Source organism: Telmatherina bonti, assembly GCF_933228915.1.
Source record: "Telmatherina bonti genome assembly, chromosome: 12".
Taxonomy (NCBI): domain Eukaryota; kingdom Metazoa; phylum Chordata; class Actinopteri; order Atheriniformes; family Telmatherinidae; genus Telmatherina; species Telmatherina bonti.
The window spans coordinates 17,867,199-17,888,446 of record NC_136610.1 but is presented as its reverse complement, the minus strand read 5'-3'; the positions used below and the strand labels follow the sequence as shown (position 1 = coordinate 17,888,446).

The 21,248-nt window shown below is 38.8% G+C and overlaps 1 protein-coding gene across 1 annotated transcript in view; it reads right to left on the bottom strand.

The window, feature by feature from the left end:
- The window catches only part of slit3 (slit homolog 3), a gene marked incomplete at both ends in the record, with an annotated part of 245,648 nt that extends 224,872 nt beyond the window's left edge, over positions 1–20,776 (bottom strand). Inside the window, 2 exons of the mRNA XM_079250218.1 lie at positions 6,618–6,689; positions 20,586–20,776. Of these exons, the coding sequence (XP_079106344.1) occupies positions 6,618–6,689; positions 20,586–20,776 (263 nt within the window). The remainder of the gene's footprint in view (positions 1–6,617; positions 6,690–20,585) is intronic.
- Between the last annotated feature and the right edge of the window lie 472 nt (positions 20,777–21,248).

The window sequence follows — 21,248 nt, the reverse complement described above, 5'->3', positions numbered from 1 at the left end:
CCAGGTGGGATGTCAGTGGGGTATCTCACCAGGGAGACATCCACCAAATGGAATTCGAACCAGATGCCTGAGTCACCTCACCTGATTAGTCTCATGCTAAGGAGTAGTTTCTCTCCTACTCTCTATCTCTACTATGTGTTTAAGTCCATAATCGCAGCTCATGACCACAGGTGAGGTAATGTGGATTGACTTCTTTACCAGTACTGACTAATGCCGATTCAGCATCTACAGCATCATTTTAGATGCTCCACTGTCCCACCTAATTCCCCACTCTATTTCTTTCCCACACTCATGAGTAAGAGACCTGAACCCCTCCACAAGGAAAAGTGTCTCATTGCCTTCCCGTAGAAGGCATTCTATCCTTTTCTAAGACCACCATCTTGGAGATGCTGATCCTTATCGCAGTCACTTTGCACTTGTATGCAAAATCCCTCCAGTGGCAGATGAAGGTCTCAGCCTAATAAAACAAACAGGACTACATCATCTGCAAAAAAGGCAGAACCCCAGAGTTCATCAAGTTGGACCCTCTTAACATCCAACTGGACATAGAAATGCTGTCCATAGATGTTACTAACAGAATCAGTAACAAATTGTAGCCATCACCACCAACTTAATCTCATCAATGCAATTTACTTGATCAAGGAAATTAAGATGATACTACAAGAGATGACTTATATATTTATTTGTTTATTATGGTATTTTTACAGTTATACAGTTATACAGTCATATAAAACGCTATTTGTTTTTATCAGATAGAAGCACAGAAACAAATCACAGAATAGAATCATCTTACGGCAGGATGTTGTGCTTTCATCATTGAACAAGTTGCAAGCTTGTAAGCAATTTAGTTAACTTCAGTGTGTGTGGGAGCATGTTTTTTTTTTGTTTTTTTTTTATGAGGCTCTTTGATGAAATTTTCCCTGGAAAGTGTTATTCCTCCAGAAAAAAGCACTGTGTGCATACATGGCATGCCCTTCACTGACAAGAAAGGGCACTCCTCCACCTAGGCCAAAGTCCTTTTTTTCCCTCATTTAAAGAAAGTTAATCGAGCTTTCCAATAAAATTTAACAAGCTATTTCTCTGCCTACACTGCAGCTCGGTAAGTGATAGTATAAAGCAGCTGAAAACCAAATCTAAAAGAAAAAAAAGTCAAACATCTCTAAATAGCTTTAATCTTGGTGGGGAAACTAGAATGCTTACTTTATACCATACACTGTAAATACATGCACAAATACTCTGTTACTAATGTAAAACATTTCATGCAAATCTAGAAAACATATTTAAAAAGATGTAGGTGCTTGCTGCAATCCGCCACTCAAAATTTGCTGTAAAACCACAACTAATCCCTCTCCTTAATTCCCGGACAGCAGTACTTTCTCCGTCCTTGTAAAAGAGCCTACCCTGCAAACCACATGGAACACCGACTCAAGACGTAACTTTGAAAAACTATCAAAGTTTATTCGTCCAAATGAGGCAAATGCTGATTTATAGAATGATGTTTAGAAAATTAAGGGATATTAAGCCAAACAAATAGAGTGGGGGAGCCCATGTTGGCATAATGTTCTGATGAGGAATTATTTTTCTATTGTTTTGTATCAAGCACGCATGAGACAGTCAGAGATAAGAGCACAAAAAAGTTTAGATTCTTGTGTGTGGAAAAATATTGTGTCTATTAACTCTTTTTGATCCACCATGTAGAGAGTCTTAGCAGACATTATAAAAATACACAATGATATCATGCAACCTTTTTGCAAAGTGCGAAAATTTGGCCTCAGAAGGAAAATAAAAGGTTTATTTATTTTTTTGTGAGAGACATTAACTTAATTTGTTTACACACAATGGGTGACACCGCATTAACTTTCCAGCTTAACTGCTCAACAATAAGCACAAGTTTTCACCTACTTTTAAATTTATTTGGAATTACTCAATTTGGCCGCAATCTGGAAGATATGTTGCAAAGCACAACTGCCAAAGACATTACGGCAAGCATCGGGCCTGTGGTGTGCAGGCAGAGACAAGCTGTGTTTGACCGCACCGATTAAAGATTATTCAGACCCCTGGATAGAATTACATGTTTTGGGATAAACACACAGTGATGTTAAGTTCTTTATTAGATTACTGATGGTGGTCTGAAGTACATGCATGAAGTCAGAAACAGAGTCTGAGGATTTAACATACTAATAAATTAGTTTGTTTAATATGTTTTTACTTCTGTACTGTTTGATTACCGGGAATGTCGTCATACCAGCCGATCATTTACGCTTGTCAGATTTCTTTTTAACAGTGATTACATTTAAGTATTTATACAGGATGCATTGTCTGTAATTGCTACCTTGTGCATAAATATGGCACTTAGTAGCTATACTTTCGAAGAATGTTAAGTGTTAAAGTACAAGCAAAGTTTTCCCATGGGATGCACAAATAGCTGAATCCCCTGACCTGAAATCCCAGAACTACACACTGTGAGAAGGAAAAGAGGTCTGGTGAGTAACGGTAATGCCTATTTGACTAAAGATAAGGGTAAGAGCTACCATGTCAGTTTTGTTCATCTCTTGATACAAGTGCAAGAATGTATCCGTGTGTGTGCGTAGTGCGTACACATCTGTGTGTGCCCGTTCTCAGACTACCTCCTCTTTCCCAAGCCATCTCCTCCCAATTTCTTTAAGAGATTTAGAGCAGTGAAATGTCACAGCAGTTTATCACAGACCACATGAAACAAGCTGCTCGCCCACCACACACAAACACACGCAAACACACACAGTCTATTTTCCTCTGTCCTTCTTGCCCTTTTCTTATAGGCAGAAAACAAAAACTTAAATTGTAAATTTTCTGTCCTTTTAAATAAAACACAAAATACAGACAACACCATTAAACATTTAGTGTAATTTAGCTCCAAAATCCACTAAAAGAGGGTTCTGACTAGATGTGTGTACTTACATATGCAAACACACATTTGAAGAAACTCATTTCCACTGTTCAGCGTAGTTGGGAGTGTATTTTTATCTGCCAGTCTGGTTAAAACAGAGTGAGGAGGGAAGCTGCATGCAGCCAGCAGTGATTATAGTTATTAAAGCCCTTACACACACACACACACACAGACATGCTCGCACAAACATTTTAGCAACTTGAGGCAAAAGAGTGAGAGCCTGTGAAGTCAATTAGGACAGCTGCAAGGAGATGAGCAGTTTCACTCGACTGAGTGCTGCCATTTAAATGATCAGTGTCTTTCCCACACTCAATTGTATTTTTTTCACTCCCCATCCAAAAGGACAATGAAGAAAAATCCACCGGCTAAGCATATTCAAAAATGTGCCATATTGTACATATTGTACAATATATGCTGCTCCAATTTAAAAACAAACAGCAACAACAAATTCTGGAAAATAAAAAAAAAATTTTTAAAAAAAACTAGTTCAAGTCTGAATGAAAAAAAAAAGATCTTGATCAAAACATGATGTTCAAAACGATCAAAACGTTCATTCAGCATATTTAAATTAAATGCATTTTAGAAAATATAATAAGCTTGCATGACCTCCCTATACCATCAATAGATTGGCTAACCAGTTGTAAAACGTCCCATATGGTGGAATTTGTTCATACATGATTGTTGTCTCTTATCTTTACTAAATTAAGAAAATTGACCATGCCAGAGCAAAATGAAGCAGAACTGTTGGAGGAGATTTGAATGAGTTGTAACTGCTGCAGCCTCCCTTCTGTGTCACATCACCTACAGTGACTGGGATTCAGTATCCTAAAGAAGTTCAGCAAAGAAATTCAAAGTGACGCAGTTCTAAACTAAAAGACCTGCGTCTGTCTCAAGTGAAGCTTCGGAAGGAGGACATTCTGGCTCATCAACATCGTCAGAAAATGCACTTTCATCAGACTCACTCTGTGTGTTTAAACTGCACCTGGGCAGTGTCCTACAGAAGAGATGCAGAAAATAAAAAAAGTCTAAATTGTGGTTGACAAGTTTACTAATATAATATTGAAAAAATACTAAAAATAAATTTTAAAAAAAAGAAAAACAGAGAGAAAATAGAGCAAGAAAAAAGCCTGGATGTTTATGGCTGTGTAGATAAAATTCAAGTCCAAATAAATCATTATTAGGAAGAACATTAAACCTAAAGAAAAGGAAAATGTGCCAGAAGCTGCTCAACCTCAGGAGCATTACAGCGTGAAATGATCAGTTACATTCAGTTCAGTGAAGCTGCATTTTAAGCATAATAATAATAAGCATTAATGTTTGTGTAAAAAAATATATATATCCTTAAAATATATTTAAATGAAATGCTGAAGAAAAATGCCCAAAATTTGGGCGCACATAAACTTTTTTTGTTGCTGCACGCAAACTTAAAAAGCTAGGCGTAGTATTAGCTATAACTAATGGTTAAAAAAAATGGATGGATGGATAGATGGAAACTTGATAAAAACTAGAAAAGCAGACACCTCCACCAAGCAGCCCATTTCCACCTGGTTATGGTCTGCATCCATCCTATAAGTAAACACTAATAGATTCCTAGATTCATTGATAATGAATCCACAGTGTCTTGGCTATATTATGGTGATTGTTACATGTTTATATCTTAATTTGTTCCGTTGCAGTAATGAAACTTTAAAGATTCCTTATTTTTTCCTGTTCTGGATCATAGTATCAAGAAATTTGCCAGGATCCTGATATAAATCTTATGAAACTTGCTGGTAACCTCTCCTGTATTGTTTTGGCCAAGCAGACCGTGTATTGAGATTGTGCTCATTAAGCTATATCCATATACTGTATACTGTGAATGGCCCTATCTTGTTTTAATTTAAAAAAAAAAACAAAATCCTTCAAAACCTTCCTGGAACCATGTCACTCTACTAAAATTTAACAGAATGTAAGTTAAACCAAGACCTATATAATAACCATAAAAGGGCTTTATAAGAAGGGTAAGAATAGGCAGGTCAGATGGATTTTCACCACAACACAAAACTAAAATCTGGAATAGACCTATCAGTTACTTGCAAAGGCTGTTACAAAGATTAAAGTTTTAAAGAGGCATTTTAAAGAGATGTAGTGTGGCTGAGTTCAGCAATTTCCATGAGATGAGCACTGATGGAAAAAAGCCTAATCCCCCTTAGTCACAAATTGATTTGGGAATTGTTAGCAGGGCACTATCTGCAGAACTCAATGGCCAAAAAGGCACATGCCAGGTCAATTAGCCTAAGATGTAATGGGAGGCAAAGCCATTTAAGGATTTAAAGGTGAGGGACAAGATTTTAAAATCAATGAAAAAGCTAACAGGATGCCAATGCAGGGAAGCAAGCAGAGGAGTGAAGTGCTCGTGCTTTTCTGCTCTGGTTATGAGCAGGGCTGTAGGGCTTTAAATCAACTAGAGATGATGGAAGAAGCCTTGAGTGATACCGGAGTACAAGTATTAGTCAGGGCTCAAGTCAAGCTGTCTAAGCTGAAAAAGATGGCATGAAACCAGAGGTTAAATCACATATTGCACCTAGTTTCCTAGCAGCAGCTTAGGTGATCTTATTCTTACATAGTTACATGCTTTGCTTGTAATTTTGCTTTGAAGCAAAATATTGTTCTGAAAGAAATAGTTTGTATTAGTATTTGTACAGAAATCGTACATCATCACATTGTAACGGTTTGCCTCTCGACGTATGGTCTCTTGCTTAATAAATGGAAGTCTTGCTGCTTGTTACTGACATGTAAGCACACAATTACTCTATTACTTAACCTTGTAAATATCCAGTAATTGCAGAATTCAACTGCTTGGATAGGACACTCACATTCCCTCCTGCCCTGAAAGCCCTCATTAAGATGGGAAACTCTATTTTATAGAGACTCGTTTCCCCTATAGGCACACACAGGCCCATTAGGTAAATATAGCATTTGTTTAATTGCTGCAGCATGGCAATTCCTTTGTTAATGGGAGTCCTTGTAAAGACACAGATACAGGTCACAATAAGGTAATAAAGGAAGGGAAAGGAAACACACAGAAGGCATGTTGGTACTGTACCTGAAGGATTTAGCCTCATGCTTAATTTAGCCAAATGTCAAACACAAAATAAGTAGAATTTCCACATATTTTAAATGACAGATATTTCTCCAAAACTTACTTCTGCCCCTAAGGGATAAGTAAAGTATCTGAATATAGGATGCTGTCATCAATAACAGAAAAATCTATTTGCATATGACCTTTGCCATGATCGTAACATGGTAAAGTCACTCTGCTTCTGCGCTTCAAAACAAGTCAAATGACCAGTTAAGTATGTAAATGTGAGAAGATCAGCTTCTAGTGAGCAATATAATGGAAAACGGGCCTAATGTGCCGTCTGTCGGTTTCAGTTCAGCTTTTATTTTTACTCTAAAGCCAATTTTAAGCAATAATTTTGATGGCTAAGAATAAACTAATGAGCTTATTTATGCTACTGTATTATTCACATGTGAAGTTGTTTGGTGTACTTTAATGAGCTTGTACTCATAAAAAGTCACCAGCCCATAACTGAAAAATATTTTGAATTAATACTAAAAATTACAAAATTCTAAAGAGTTCTGGATTTAGCAGCACTAAATTTGATATCACTAAGAGTGTTTATTGAAACAAACAAACAAACACACTTACAGAATCCTGAGGTTCTTCAGGCCAGAAAAATCCACTTTAGTGATTCTGGTGATGTTATTTCTGTTCAAATCCCTGCAAAAAGAAGCAGAAGTCACAAATCAGACTTGCAGTTTCCAAGTAAATACAACTCAGTATACTATCGCCTAATATCACCATTGAATAAATACAATGAAGCAGAGAAATATTTGTGTAGATCCACGGAATACAGATATGTAGCATTTCTTTGTTTCCATGCAGACAGATTAGTGGCAGCAGGACAGAGCGTGAGAATGCCCCACAGCATATGAGCCCACACAGATTCATGCAAACAGACAAACACACAAACACAAACAAACAGAAGGCAAAATGTACAAACACTCCTACTCTACAGGCACTGAGAACATTAGCCCACATCAGGCCCGTGTTGCAGTGAATTAGTGAGGCAAAACTTTCAGAGAAAAAAGGAAAAAGTGGAATGAAATTATTTTCTCTCTCCATCATCACAGTTTAAAAGCTTATCATGTTTCCTGGCTGTCATTCAATCTGTTTTAACTATGACTGCACAATGTATACATACTGCAATAGGACCTGACATCCTTGTGTGTGTATTGGTGTGTGTGGGTGTGTGTATAGACTGGCTTCCCTTAAACAAGTATGCTGTTTATTGAAACGCTGTCGCATAGGAGGAATTAAAACAAGGAAAAAGAAACACACACAGTTAGGGTACAAACAAGACACACCATTTAGCCTCCTATTGATACACATATCTTCCCCCTTCACTTTCCAACACAGTCACACATAAACAGAGTTTTGGTTTGCCAAGGCAGCCAGTGTGTGTGTTTTTCATAATACACCTAAACATTTATAAATCTGACTTAAGACCATATTAGGTTTCAAAAGGCTTCCCCGCACTGCCAGGGCAAGGACTGCTAATAAGAGCCATACCGTGGCCTAAGACAGGGAGTGCTGGTGTAGATGAGACCAGTGCTTCCCTCAAGTCCAAAACAGAGTCCAATACACACCAGGGTGTCCTGAAAAGGGCTCCTAGGTAATGAATAGTTTCAATATCTAATCTGATCAAATCAGAGGTCATATGTATGACTCTACTGATAAATGATTCATTCCCTATACAACAAAGGCACAGAGGGGAAGCTGGCCTCAATCATAATCAGGTTCTTTAATGTGAGGTTCACATTTCTTCATATGTAAAAACAGTGGGTGGTGGGGAAAACTGCCTCAAAAAATCTGCAAATTATTTCTTTTTTACATACATAAAAATACACTATTAATACTTTATAGCAATGGATCAAATTACCGAAATAATATTGTGCAGATTTAGTCTGAGTTGTGGATATTCAGTCTGTTCTCACTGAGAATTGTCAAAGAAGAATGCTTCCTCATACTTACAATATGAAATAGTTTCACAATTCAAGCTTGAAACTGTGTAATTACAATGTTTTGATAGAGACTGTTTTATGTCACCTGTCAAAAACTACCATCAACTAGCAATAAAATATGCAGTTGTCAGTAACTCAGTTATGTAAAGTTTCCAAAGTAATGTAAAGTTTCTGGGTCAAAGTGAACTTATCCCTGAACTAAAGCGGACGTTTCAAAGTGAGCAGGATGGGGTCTGATCCTATGAACACTTCTTTTTGTTCTAATTAAGTGTGGAAACTATCAACAACATTTCGTTGTAAGCATCAATGTCACTGTATTTCTAAGGAAATGGAAACATTATCAGAAGCAGAAGAGAAATGATGATAAAAAATTAAAAATGCATCGAAAAGGTTCATTTTACTACTTTTAAACCTGTATCATGATTGGATAGTGACATCATCTAGAGTCATAAAATGTTGAAGCATGAAGATGAGAGTTTTTAACAGGGAGCTGGTAAAGGGTCATCCCTACTAGATGCTGCTGGGTGTCGTCAAAGTACTACACGGTCTGTGTAATAGTTGATTTGTGTTCCTACTTCTCCCAAGCCAAGTACTCGCAATTATTTCACAAGCCTTCTCTTATATAAAGAAAAACTTGACATACTTTTGATTTATAATTCTGAACTTGCAGAAAAAGTGTCCCATGTGATGAAAGAAGCCATTTTTCTTTGTGTTGATATGTAATTCTAGGTATCCACTCACTTTTGAGTGACTCTGATGCAGCATCCAATCTGAAAAGTTCTATTTGCCACCTCTTCACCTTAATCCATCCTCTCCTCCCTGTATTACCCCTCTCTGCTATCTGTCACTATCTTTTGACATTTGGCCACAATCTCTCACTTTTTTCTTTATGCCCTTGCTCCCTCCCCCCATCTATCTTAGATCTCTCACCAGCCATTCCTTTCTGTCAGTCCTTCACAGCCTGCTTCACCTCATGTTCCCAGGCTTCCTCTCCACTTTCTGTATTTCTCTCTAATCTCCCTCTCTTTTACAGTGCTCCCCACCTCTCTCTCATGCCTTATCGTTCGCTGTTTCACAGTTGACTAAACACTTTTTCTACGCTTTCATCTGTTTTTCTCTCCACCCGTAATCTCTCCTCTTTTATCTCAATCTTTCACTCTTTTTACAGTTGGCCACATTTTTCCTAGCCTTTGCTTTTTTTCTCTGTTCCCACCTCTAATCTCTCCATCCTTATCTTCATCTTTCTGTTGTTAACGTCGGAAACTCCTGGTCTCACCAGGGAGACCACTCTGCAGTCAAACAAACAGTGAGGATACAGCTCCAGGTAAAGCACAACGACATCACCCTATCTGACACTGGCCCAAACAAAACTGGGAAAGTGGATGCTGCTGCCAGGACGGAAACACGATGGGCTGGAAAGTTACAGAAAATAGATAAACTTGTCAAGCGGCCCACCAACTGATGATGAAGTATTAAAACACACACCGCAAATAGTCGCCTTATGAAAACTGCCTCATGCAATCACTAATATGGTCAATTCTATGTTTTTTATACATACTTTAAAGTTTTATCATTGCAACCCAAACTAAGAGCTGGTTTTCTATATTCTGAACTTCAGCAAATGCTTTGTTTTTGATACATATATTAGTGAGCAGATTATAATGCAACACTGTCACATCATAATTCACACATACAGTAAATAAGAATAAAACTGGTAATTACATTTCAGCTCTCGACCACACAGCTGGAGAATGAACCAGTGATTATGAAGCAGCTGCCACCAAAGGGATAAAGAAAGCGGGTCCTCAGTATTTTAGTTTGCTGATTTGGCCGTAACAAGCTTGATAGTGGAAAGATCTCACAGAAAGAGTTGAACTGCAGTGAATTTTGACAGCTAAAAACTAGTTAAGCAGCCATTTTTACGCACCTGGACTGTTAAAACTTGGGTGTCCACCCCACCCCTGCAGTAAAGCTAAACTTAGCTTTAAATTTAACTGACCAGCTGGCAGTCAGAAAGCCAACAAGGCCTTAATACAAAAGCCCTAACCGCTGTTTGTTCCCATTACAGGCTGAGGTAAGGTGTGCATGTGTTTATGTGTTTGTGTGTTTGTGTGTGTGTTTGCGACAAGAGGATAACACAAGAATGCAAACAGCAGGTGTGCAGGGAATTAATACACTATGCAACAAAGACACACACACACACAGACATCTAACCCTAGAGCAATGAAGCCAATGAACCTTAAAGTCTGGCTGCTTTGGGTTGGCATTCAGCTTGACTAAACACACATACTATACAACACACACACGTATGAGTATAATGTGTAAGTCTCATAGGGTATGGGGAGGCTAACGTACTTATAGCACAGGCTTATTAGCAGTACACACACACAAATGACAGAAAAAAAACTGATAAATAAATATTAGAGAGGAATGTTAAACAAATGACAGATCATGTAACTCCCAAGAGCTTCATGGAATGAAAATTTGGACCGATGCTGCCACTGTGGTCAACTATAAAATGCTACATGGATGGAATATCTGTTAGCTTGCTGCCTGGGCACATGCTCTTTTTCTTACCTTGACTTTCAAATTCCTATCTTGGTCTGTCTTGGTTTTTGTTTTCATGACCTGTTTCATCTCTTTTCTCCATCTTGGACAGAAACATTGACAAAAGAACTGCAGTTTCCACTTTACACTTTTTCTCTCACTCCATCAGGCATTACATCCATATCTCCCTTCATCCATTATCTTCCTGCCATCCTTTGTTGTCCTTCATCCAATGTTTAGCTTCCAAATGCATCCACTTCCTCTCCTAATCTCATGTGTTGTTTTTTTTTTTCTTTTTTTTTTCAGAAAGCTCTTGTAATGCTTCAGTTTCTCATTCCTGCTTTCTTGCTCTCCATCTATCTATGCTCAATTTCGCTCTCTAAATCTCCCAGTTACACGAGGAATCCTAATTGCCGTCTTCCTTTTCCTTTTAGCTCCACATTTTAGTGAGTGTGTCACCAGAGACAGGCCAGGCAGCAAGTTTGATTCAAAGCTGAATTTGGTAAAGATGAAATTCATCCACTTCCCATGTTGGTATATGATATATCTGCAAAGGCTTTCCTATAAACACATATGGTTACATTAGTGGGAATTCAACTTAGAAAACATGAGGAGCCTAATAAAACAATATAAAATGTTTCATCCAAAGAAGGAGGCACATTAGAGGACAAATATGTTTCAGACTGACTCTAAATAGAACATGTTTTCAGGTGATGTAAGATGTGGATGATATGTTCAGGAACAGTGATGATAAAATCTGGCCAAAATCAGAAAACAAACCTTTAAATAGTATTATTTTTCACAGTTAGTACTTCTCAGTGAAGCCGTGGCTAGATTTTAATCTTAGTGTTGGTCCTCTGGTGTCCACCCACATTCCAAAAATCTGCATGTTAGCTTAATTGGTCATTCTAAATTGAACTTAAGAATGAGTGTAAGCATATATGGGTGTTTATCTCATTGATGGCCTCATGGCAGACTGATGATATGGCCAGGTTGCATTCTGCCTCCCCCTTGGTGGCATAACTCCTTTTGTTCCCCTGAACTGCAAAAAAAAAGTTGATGGATAAGGATACAGAGGACTTTAAAACTTAAGGTTAGAGAGAAATGAAACATTTTCAAATTTAAGCATTTTGTCTCCATACAAAGAGAAAAAAACAAAATTATACAGCTGGGTAGCTCAGTTGGTAGAGCATCTATTTTCCATTTGGAAACAACGAATCCTGCAGGTTTAGAGGTGCAAGGTATTTACATAGCTCTATTTATATGTACATATAACACCATACCAGCGAACCAAATTCACTAGGGTACCTCTAAACTGAATGATAGACCAGTCAGATACCCTCCAGACCGCACACAACACCTTCCAGTTGGGCTCTTAGGCAAGACCCTTAATGCTACAGCTTGGAAACTACATGCGAACAGGGCATTGTTGGAATGCTACTATGCTAGTAACTGTCGTGGTTATTAGAAAAAAAAACAACTTGTAGCTCAGTGTTCCAACATCCGCAAGTGGAAGCTGCTAATGCAGTTGGAGATTGAGTAGATACAACACATTAATGCTACGTACATCAGTATGCCAAATCAGAAGGGAGCGTCAACAACCGTCACATGAAGGGTGCCAAACTCCATTGACAATATATATGATAGAGATAACAGAAAAAAAAATGTATCTTCCATCTTTTCAGATGTATATTAGCACCCTTAACTTACCTACCTACCCTATCCACTCTTACTCTTTAAACTAGTAGGTAGGTAGGGTAAAGTAAGTAGGTAGGTTGATGTTCAACCTTTACCACCCTATTATTTTCATAAATAGATTAATTGGTAAGGTGGTTAAACATGGGTTTGGCAAACATCATAATCAAACCTACATTCTGACATTTTACAAGACATTTTACTGACTGAAGTTCACATTGGATACGTACAACAACAAAGGTTTGCCTGGTGTTACTTGTTTGCTTCAACTACCAGATAGTGTGTGGGTGGTTTGCACTTCTCGGATCCATTGTTACAGTTAACATTTTTATCAAACTGGAGCTGCTCCTTGTCAGTATACAATGAGCAAAAATGCTGTAGAAACAATTACTCTGTAAAACTTTCCCTTACAGCAGGCTTAGGGATGCTTGTTTTCTCTCTGCTTTGGTTTAGACCATCTTAATCTGGCTCAGTTGTTTTCTCATGTTCACTTATGTTTTTTCCAAATTTAGATTTCTCTCCTTTTTTTCCTAAATATTTTGTCTGAAAGAACATCTTCATCTTTAACCACCAGTTGGTTGTTTCCTGCCATAATGTATTTCTTTTTTTCCCCTCATTGTCCTCACTCAATCTTGATGCCTATTAGGAAATCCATAGTTTGGTGATGCTGTTAACCAAGAGGCTTCCCCGCATTTCTAGCACTGCTTTCTTTTTTGAGTAAGAAGCCAAAGGGGTTGCTGTATTTGATCAGCTCTTTTCTGCCAGAGTTAATAGGCCTGGGCTGCTTTTGTCAGGCTCAACAACAACTGCACTGCAAGTACATAGAGGATGGTGTAAGGAGTTTAGGGGTCGTTTTGCAGCCAAGAGGCTACTTGACAAGAGTAAGCCTAACTGTTGCTTCATCAGTGAAAAAGAGCATAAAAGAATGAGGGAGAGATTTAGAAGAATGAGAGGCTGAAACCAAATGTAAATGACAGAGACAAAGCTTGAGAGACAGAAAGAGAAACACGCAGCTGCACAATCACACACAACCCAATGACCATTTTTCTACAAATTTCCAGCACAACATAAATAGTCTGTCACTCAGAGCTTAGATGAGTTGGGGACTGGAAAGGGAAAATTATAAGTGTAACTCTCATGCTGCATATCCACAAATAAATACAAACATGCATATGTGCACAAGTAGCGAAGGACTGCATACGGAAACACACAAAATATAGTCCCTGAGGAAGCGATTGAATGTGTTGCTTTGGTGACAGTGGCCTAACAAAACAGTGGCAGAGCTTGTTAACATCAAATTATTCCAAGCGTACCGCTCACACACACATGCATCCAAACGTATATGTTCCTTCTAATATTATTCACATATCTACTGTTAGTCTTGTCTAAGCCTGGGTCTGAGGACTTCTGTCTCAGCAGAGTCACCGAAGTTCATTCGTGACTCTGGGTTGTTTCTATGTGACATAAACTCTCTTTCTCTCTCTCTCATTAAACGTCAAAGTTTCCATCTACAACCAATTGCACGTCTTATCCTGGGAAAGCATGAGAGTCAACCGTTTGCCGGTGATTGCCCAATGATGAGCGTGCAATGTGTGTGTGGGCTTACATGCTACGTTTTCCATGTCCTTCATGATTACAAATCTAAATCTGTATTATGTCTGAACCTTTTTTATTTTTGTATGAGTGTGCGTGTCCTCTCATGCTATCTTTGTAAAAAAAAAAAAAAAACTCTTTTTTTACTTTGACATTATTTTAGCTGGTTCTTCCAACATCAAAGAGTTGTTTGAAGTTTAAAAGAAAAATTGTACTTTCCTAACTCTTGTTTTTCTAAGTCATCATCAAATCATCACTCGTATCTGTAATAGTAACACAACTCTACACTGCAGGTTAATCGCAGAGGTCGTTTAATACAGAAGGTTTTCTAAAGAAAAAAGGAAAAAGCAAAGTTTCCAAAGCAGCAGCTAATCATGCAGGTGGTAAACTGACCCCAAGGTTAGCAAAACTCACTTTGAAGAGGACATGAAGGCAAACTGTGAAATTAATGTTTAAATTGTTCACATCTCACGTATAGCTGCTGATACATTCATTGTGGTTCAACTTTTGGTCAAACGGCACACTTAGATGTGATCAGTATGTGTCTTTTCGAATAAAAAGTACTGAATAGCCCCACTAATTGACTGCAAGTACTTAGTGCAGTTGTATGTTTCATTCTCTGACCACTCATTTCTTGTGTTTTCTACCAACACTCTCAGAACGAAGTGAATATACTGATATAATTTACTGCCATCTACACAAAAGAAATAATTATTTAAGTAACAAAAACCTTATAAATTGGATTGACTACTTTTCTTTTGGAGCTAAAACCAGGGTTGATATGAATCAGGTGAGGGGATGAACATGCATATGGTTGCATTTATACCACTGTTTAGTCCTCTCCAAACAAAAGTCCGGTCCATTTCCATGGTTCATTTGGAGTAGGGTGGGCACTCATATGCACTCAGTGTGGATTTAATAAGTAAACTCTGGTCCAGTCAATAACCATGGGTGTAGCTTCACTTCCAAGCAAAGCTAGGTGCATTTTGCTTGCAGTGCAAAGGCAGACAGACTATCCAGTGAGGCAAAGGGATGAAGTGGCACTTGGTGCCTCCCCCATTGTTCATTCTGGACACCTTCTTGTGAAAAACTGTGTTATGTTTGATGACTGGAGTGAAAACACTGCACAAATATGATGTTGATGTCTACTTGCAGTGAATGAGCCAGCTGGAGGGAAATAACTTGCATGTTTGGTCCCAGTCAATCAATTTTGGTGGGTTTTTTTTTTTTTTTTCTTGTCATTTCAGACAATGCTGCCCCCAAAAAAAACAGTTTTTGTAATTTTAAAGCATGGTTCAGGCAGGCTGGTCCTCAAAACTGCAGCACTGAGCCAATTTCTTGCTAGTTAATTCATACATCTTCATACACATGCCTTGTTTTCCATGAATATATATGAGCAAGTGTGAGCCTCTTTCCCTTTTTGTGCACCTGTGTTGTATTTGTGTGCACAATAAATGTGAATACGGAATATATTTGTGTGTTTTAATGTGGCATTCAGCTTACTCCATTTCCCAGAAGGGCAGTACCCACTGTCAGTGCCAGCTGGCTGCTTGTTTAGCAGGCTAAAATCATTATATAGAAAGGTCAACTGCCCGCACGCTGAAGAAATTTAGGGAAAAGAATATCACCCACTGACCTAGAACTGGAGCCGAAACGTTGGTTGAGCCATTTAGTATCCCTTGGCTGATTCAAATATAGTTGGAAAGGGGCAAAAAGGATACCACAAGATGGCTACAGATAATAGGCATAGCAGAGGCCGTTTGAGAACAGCAAGCCCATTGTTGAATACACTTCTTAGTTTATATTTGTCTGCTGTAGCAATAACACTCTGCTGTATTACCTCCTATGATTAGAGTAAAGAACATTCTTCATGGATTGATGGTGTTTACCAAATAATTTACTTTTACTGAAGTTTTATTAAAAAGAATTGTCTTTTATTAAAGCAATGTGCTCAAAGTGGCACACATTTGCAGTAAAACTCACCAACTAAACTAGCTCTCTGTATTCTACAAAAGCTGGCAATTTACCAGCACGACATAGTTAGCAGACATCATGGGAAGTACTGAAACGGTTGGAATACGTCTCAGGCTTGCACTATCAGCTTTGTTTGGTGTGGTTAGCATTCGACTACAACGCTATAACATTTGTAGTTAGATCAGAAAAATGTTCAGATCACAAGTTAAGGGAGTGCAGCAGGCTGAAGTCAAAGTAGACTTCACTTGATCCCCAACATCTTTAGGGGACTGTAATTGTGTCAGTGCAACTTTGCAGATCTGCTACATGCAGAAAGATCGCTCACACCCAAGCACACAAATTCCAGTCCCACCATGAAACACCGTCTCATAGCTGAGGGTGTGGTGGTTACAGTGTCCACTGACCAATCAACACCAAGCTTTGATAAGAGCCAGGAGTATGGGCTGGATTCTGTGTCCATTCTGCACACAAAAACACACACAATCCAGCAGCAGTATCCACTGTTGCGTGCACAGTGGTAGGTTGGCACAAAGAGGGGGAATGGGAGCTGTGAAAACTCCACTGGAGAGATGCTTCTGGCAAACTGTTGGTGCCTTTGAAAGTGTTTATGTGTGTGTGTTGAAAGAGGGTTTGAAAGTCAGGGAAAGTGCTGGTACTGGAGAAGATATATAATGAATCAGTAAAGATGGCTGACTGGCCCAATGGTGAACTTAATGAAAGACAAAAAGGATAGGGAGAGAAACCACAAGGTGTGGGAAAGAGAAATAAAGTTGGGATAAAGATGAGGAGTTGGAAAGGAAAGTGAAGTAACTTAAAGAGAGAAAGAGCCAGGCAAGGCTAGAGAAAGCAGAGAAGGTGTTGCTTGTAAAGAACTTGCCAAAACTTCCTCGTGCGGTGTTAGCCAAGGAACAGAAGAATGGGCAGTTAAAATCAAAATGAGTTTTTCTATAGTTTGCTTTACGTGCATGTTGTTTCCAGCAGCAAGCCCCTTCAGCAGGAGACCCACACATACTTGTCCAACACGCAGCACAGACATACATACACATATAGAGTAATCTAAACCTTGCTAAAAACGTGCTGGCATAAAACTAAACACACGCATTTGTAGAAATGCACTCAAAGGGAAAAAAAACCTAGTTTCCTCCAGTTCATCCAGTTGAAAACTCCCTCTAGAGTTAACAGTGGTCACTTCTTTGACATTTCACAGCAGTTAGGCAACAATTCGCAAGTTGCAGCTCTAAAGAAAGAGAAAAAAGAACACACTCCAGGGTGTGTGTTGGTTTTTGTGTGTCTGCACCATCCCTGTAGGGCAGGTGTGAAGTGAACCCATGAGAGAAAAGCAGTCCCAGTTTTCCAATTCATTTTTACCCCCGCCTCGTTAAGCATGTTAAGCCCTCCCCCCTCCCCGAAACCCTCCACTCAAATTAGATGCAAATGAGGTCTCAAGTGGCTTCCCAAGGAGGACATTACAGAATTGGCTGGCCTGAGGTAATCTGCAAAGCCGGCTGTGACTATGAATGTGTGTGTCGAGTGGATAGTTGAGGTCACCAGTGTTTTTCTCTCGTTAACCCCTCCCAATGCTCTGTTTGGTGAGGAAAACCTGGCTTTTAAAGAGATTGACTCTGTGGTTATGACAGGTGGATGGCTGCTCACCCTTTACGTACCAGAGCGGAGCTAGTCTGAAAGTTATAAGGTGGTGTGAAGATTGGGAGTAACTAACTATGCCGCTGATGGTTTTTATGCCCTCACAGTGCCAGGCATTTTCCATCTGTTCGAAGTAGCTGTGTGCTTCTTTTTTCATGAAAAAAATGACATTTGTATAACTTTCATAGTAATGTTTTACAATTTTTTCTTATGCATTCCTTTTCTTAGCTCCTTTATCAGAACCAGTGGATGCCTATGCCTAAACACTATTCTGCATTTGTTTTCAGTAACACTCTCAAGAGTCCGAATTCTTCTTCAGAGTCTGCATTAGTTTGACTCTGTACATGTGCTTTAAGAGAGTGATAAAAAGGAGGGAGTAATGTAGCAGCAATGAGAGATTTTCCAATCAAGTTAAGGTGAAAGCACAAACCCAAATGTGTCTTTTGATTTTGTTTTGTTCAAAATTCTGAGGAATAAATACTTCCGGATTGTTCTCAATCAGTTCATTTGCATGGCATCATTTGCACTGAATGTAAAAGTCAATTAGCTTTTTTACATAATTAGAATTTGAGAAAAGTCTAAAGTATGGATAAATAGGATTTCTATCACAATGAAATATTAACTTTAATCTGCAAAAACACATTTGTACTCTGACAGGAGTCTCTCTCTCTATCTCTCTAATATTGACAGTGTTCCAACCTGAAATGAATAAACTAAATGGTTTGAGGATTTAAATGGTTTTACCTATATGCTGTGGTTGGACTCGCCATCTCCTCAGTTGAGCTCAGTCAACTTGAACCAATGTAAAGGCACATTGAAACTACTCAAGCAGAGCTTTGTGGCCCAAAACCTTTCTGAGTCACTGTATGTTGGTTTTTCCTCTCATCTAACCACTATGTTCTGAACACTGGCAATGATACACAGCAATAGTCAACCAGTCAGCTCAGCTTTGTAGCCCTGTACGGCCACTGAAAATAATGGACATCCTGCCACCATGAAACTGCTTAAAAACCAGATTTATTACATTCTGGTACATGTTAGTGTTGTGATCGCAAGTTTTGTTGGTATAAATACTTCAGGTATTGTAACACTGGCCTTAAGAAAATCACAAATGAACCATTTGTATTACAAGAGCAAATACAACATTAAATTCTAAAAGAAAGTATAATTTGTGAAGACCGTGACCAACACATTAGCATAATTACTCATTATTGTGTTCTATCTAAATCCTTAATGCTAAAGATCTATATTTAGATTTTTCATTCATGAAACTTTGTCATTTTGTCACAAAAATGTGATTTCCACCAGGACATTATGTCAGCTGGCAAACTCCAGTCCTTGCTTGGGGTAATAATGCTCATCTCTCCTAAAAAAAAAAAGTGAAAATATAAAGTGCAATCTGTCATGACCTTTACAAATGAAATATTAATTTTAATATTCCCATCCTCCCTAAAACATATCTGCTGAGAAAAAGTGAAGGCCAGCAAAGGGAAAGAGAAAGAGGGAGGAAAAGAGCAAAACTTGGCCAAAGTCATGTCTGAAACACTGACCCGGATAAATCAGGGAAACATAAACACATAGTTTCTGGAGTAAAAGGAGAGGGGGGGGCCGACTGCTGCCCCAAATATTCCACCCTAGGGACCCCCAATGAGAAGCAGAGGAACACCTTATCCCACCTCCCCATCATAACCCGCTCTAATTATTTATTTTTCTAGGGTGTAAATGTCTTCAGGGGATTGCTGTGTGAAAGCCAGCAGGTCCTTGGAGGTCACAGCAGCTCTATGAAATAGAGGAGGTATGGCGTTCATTCTTAACACTTGCACATACATGGCAAGACACACAATCACCAGTGAAACACAAGAACATACATGTAAACAAACCCATGCAAAAGTAAAAATACACTCCCATATGCTAATCATACCCACCAGAACTACACACACACACATCCACAAACACTGCCCCCCACTTTCTTCTACAGCCTACTGATTGTGTTTGTTGTCTCAGAGTTAGGTCTGTTGTTGATCCCCTGCGGGGCTTTTGGCTGCTCCGTTATCACATGTAATCACTTCCATACCTTAACAGCAAAGGTGTGTGTATGTGAGGGCATGTGTGTGGCTGCGCTGGTGTATACGTGTCAGGATCAGGCAGGAGGTGGCAGCAGCATCTGTCAGGGGTCTGTCTCTGCCTGAGGAATGAATATCATTTAAACTAACTGTCACCAGGTTTGGGGAGGAAAAAACAAGGGGAAAAGGCGGTGAAAGTCAAGCTGTGTTTCGGATTTTAGGCAAATAAATGATGCAGAATGAGAATCTAGCCCATTGTCAGGAACTTCTAAAAACTGAAAAACTTTTTGCCTTAACCAACAGGGAAAATGGGAATAAATAAAGACACTGAAGCAAGCTCGTTTAAACTTTTCTTCTCTATTTGCTTGAAAAACATCAAATATTCTGAGTAAAAGTTATGTCACGACTTAAAAAGCTCTTTCACTGGTGATTTTTCCACTACGCACATGCACATCAAGTATCCAGTGTATAATCAAAATGGTTTTATATTTCCCAGTAAACTCTATCCCTAATTTAAATTAATTCTGGGTTCGTTTTAGTAGTTATCAGCCATAAATGTCACAAAAAGTCAGCCAAAACCAGCTTTACTTCTTACAAAGTAAAAAACAGTTTTGCCTGTTTGTTTTTTTTCGTTTTTTTTTTTTTGGGGGGGGGGGGGGGGGGATTTTTGTTAAATCTCTTTGTTTGTTTGCTTCCATTCAAATTAAACGAAATAAATATATCTAAATGATCATATTTTCTTAAAAACACTGATACAATATGAACCACTAGGACACTGGGACAACGATGCAAAGTGCTGCAAAATGAATGAATGTTAGTAGTACATGGAGAAGTCGTGCAGGTGGATCTAATACTTCAACCGAGTTAAACTAATGATGAAGTGATAAAGTTCTGAAACGATTCTCTGAAAGCATTTAATATCCCTTCGTTCGGGAGGTTCAATCAAGTTTTTTCCAGAAACATAGATGTGATAGGAAAGCACAAAACGGCTAAGTGCACGATAAAGTCACAAGGCTCTGAGATTAGACAGATAATGCGACCACAGTTTCTTTCAGATGTAATGCAGATGGACTTACAGGCGTTCGGCATTCCTCGGGATTCCTTTGGGCACAGTCTTCAGACTGAGACCCTGGCAGTCCACATGCGACCCGGAGCAGCTACATTTATGTGGGCATCCTTCCACCGAAGCTGCGCACACCAGTGAAGCGAAAACCAGAGCCCAAACCCGGCAGAGCGCGGCGCGCTTCTCTGGACCGGCTGGAGGCATAATATCCACTGAAACTACTTCCAACAGAAGTTAATTGAAAATCCGAAAAGGCAGAAAAGAAAAATAAACGGTCAGGACGTTATTATCCTATAAAAGAGAAGAAGGATTTTGTGATGCAATGAAAAATGAAGCCGAAACCAAATTTTGTTCGCTTTCTGCAGAAGTTCACCAAACTTTCTCTCGGGTGATTCGATCAGGAAAAAACTCCTTATAAGACTTCCTTTCCATGGAAAAGAAACAAAAAATAGGGATTTTCATGTGACACAAGAGAAAATGTTGTATAACCATGGAGTTAAACTGTACGTCACTTAGTTCAATGCGTAAAGTATTCCCCAAATGCTCCCCATTCACAAAGTCTCTGATAAGTTATCAGCCTGGCTCCTAAACTTTCCAAGGTGAAAATGCTCTGCTGAGTTGTCACCTCCAAACACAGAACATCCCTCCAAACAAAAAGTGAGGGTTAAGGAGTAGC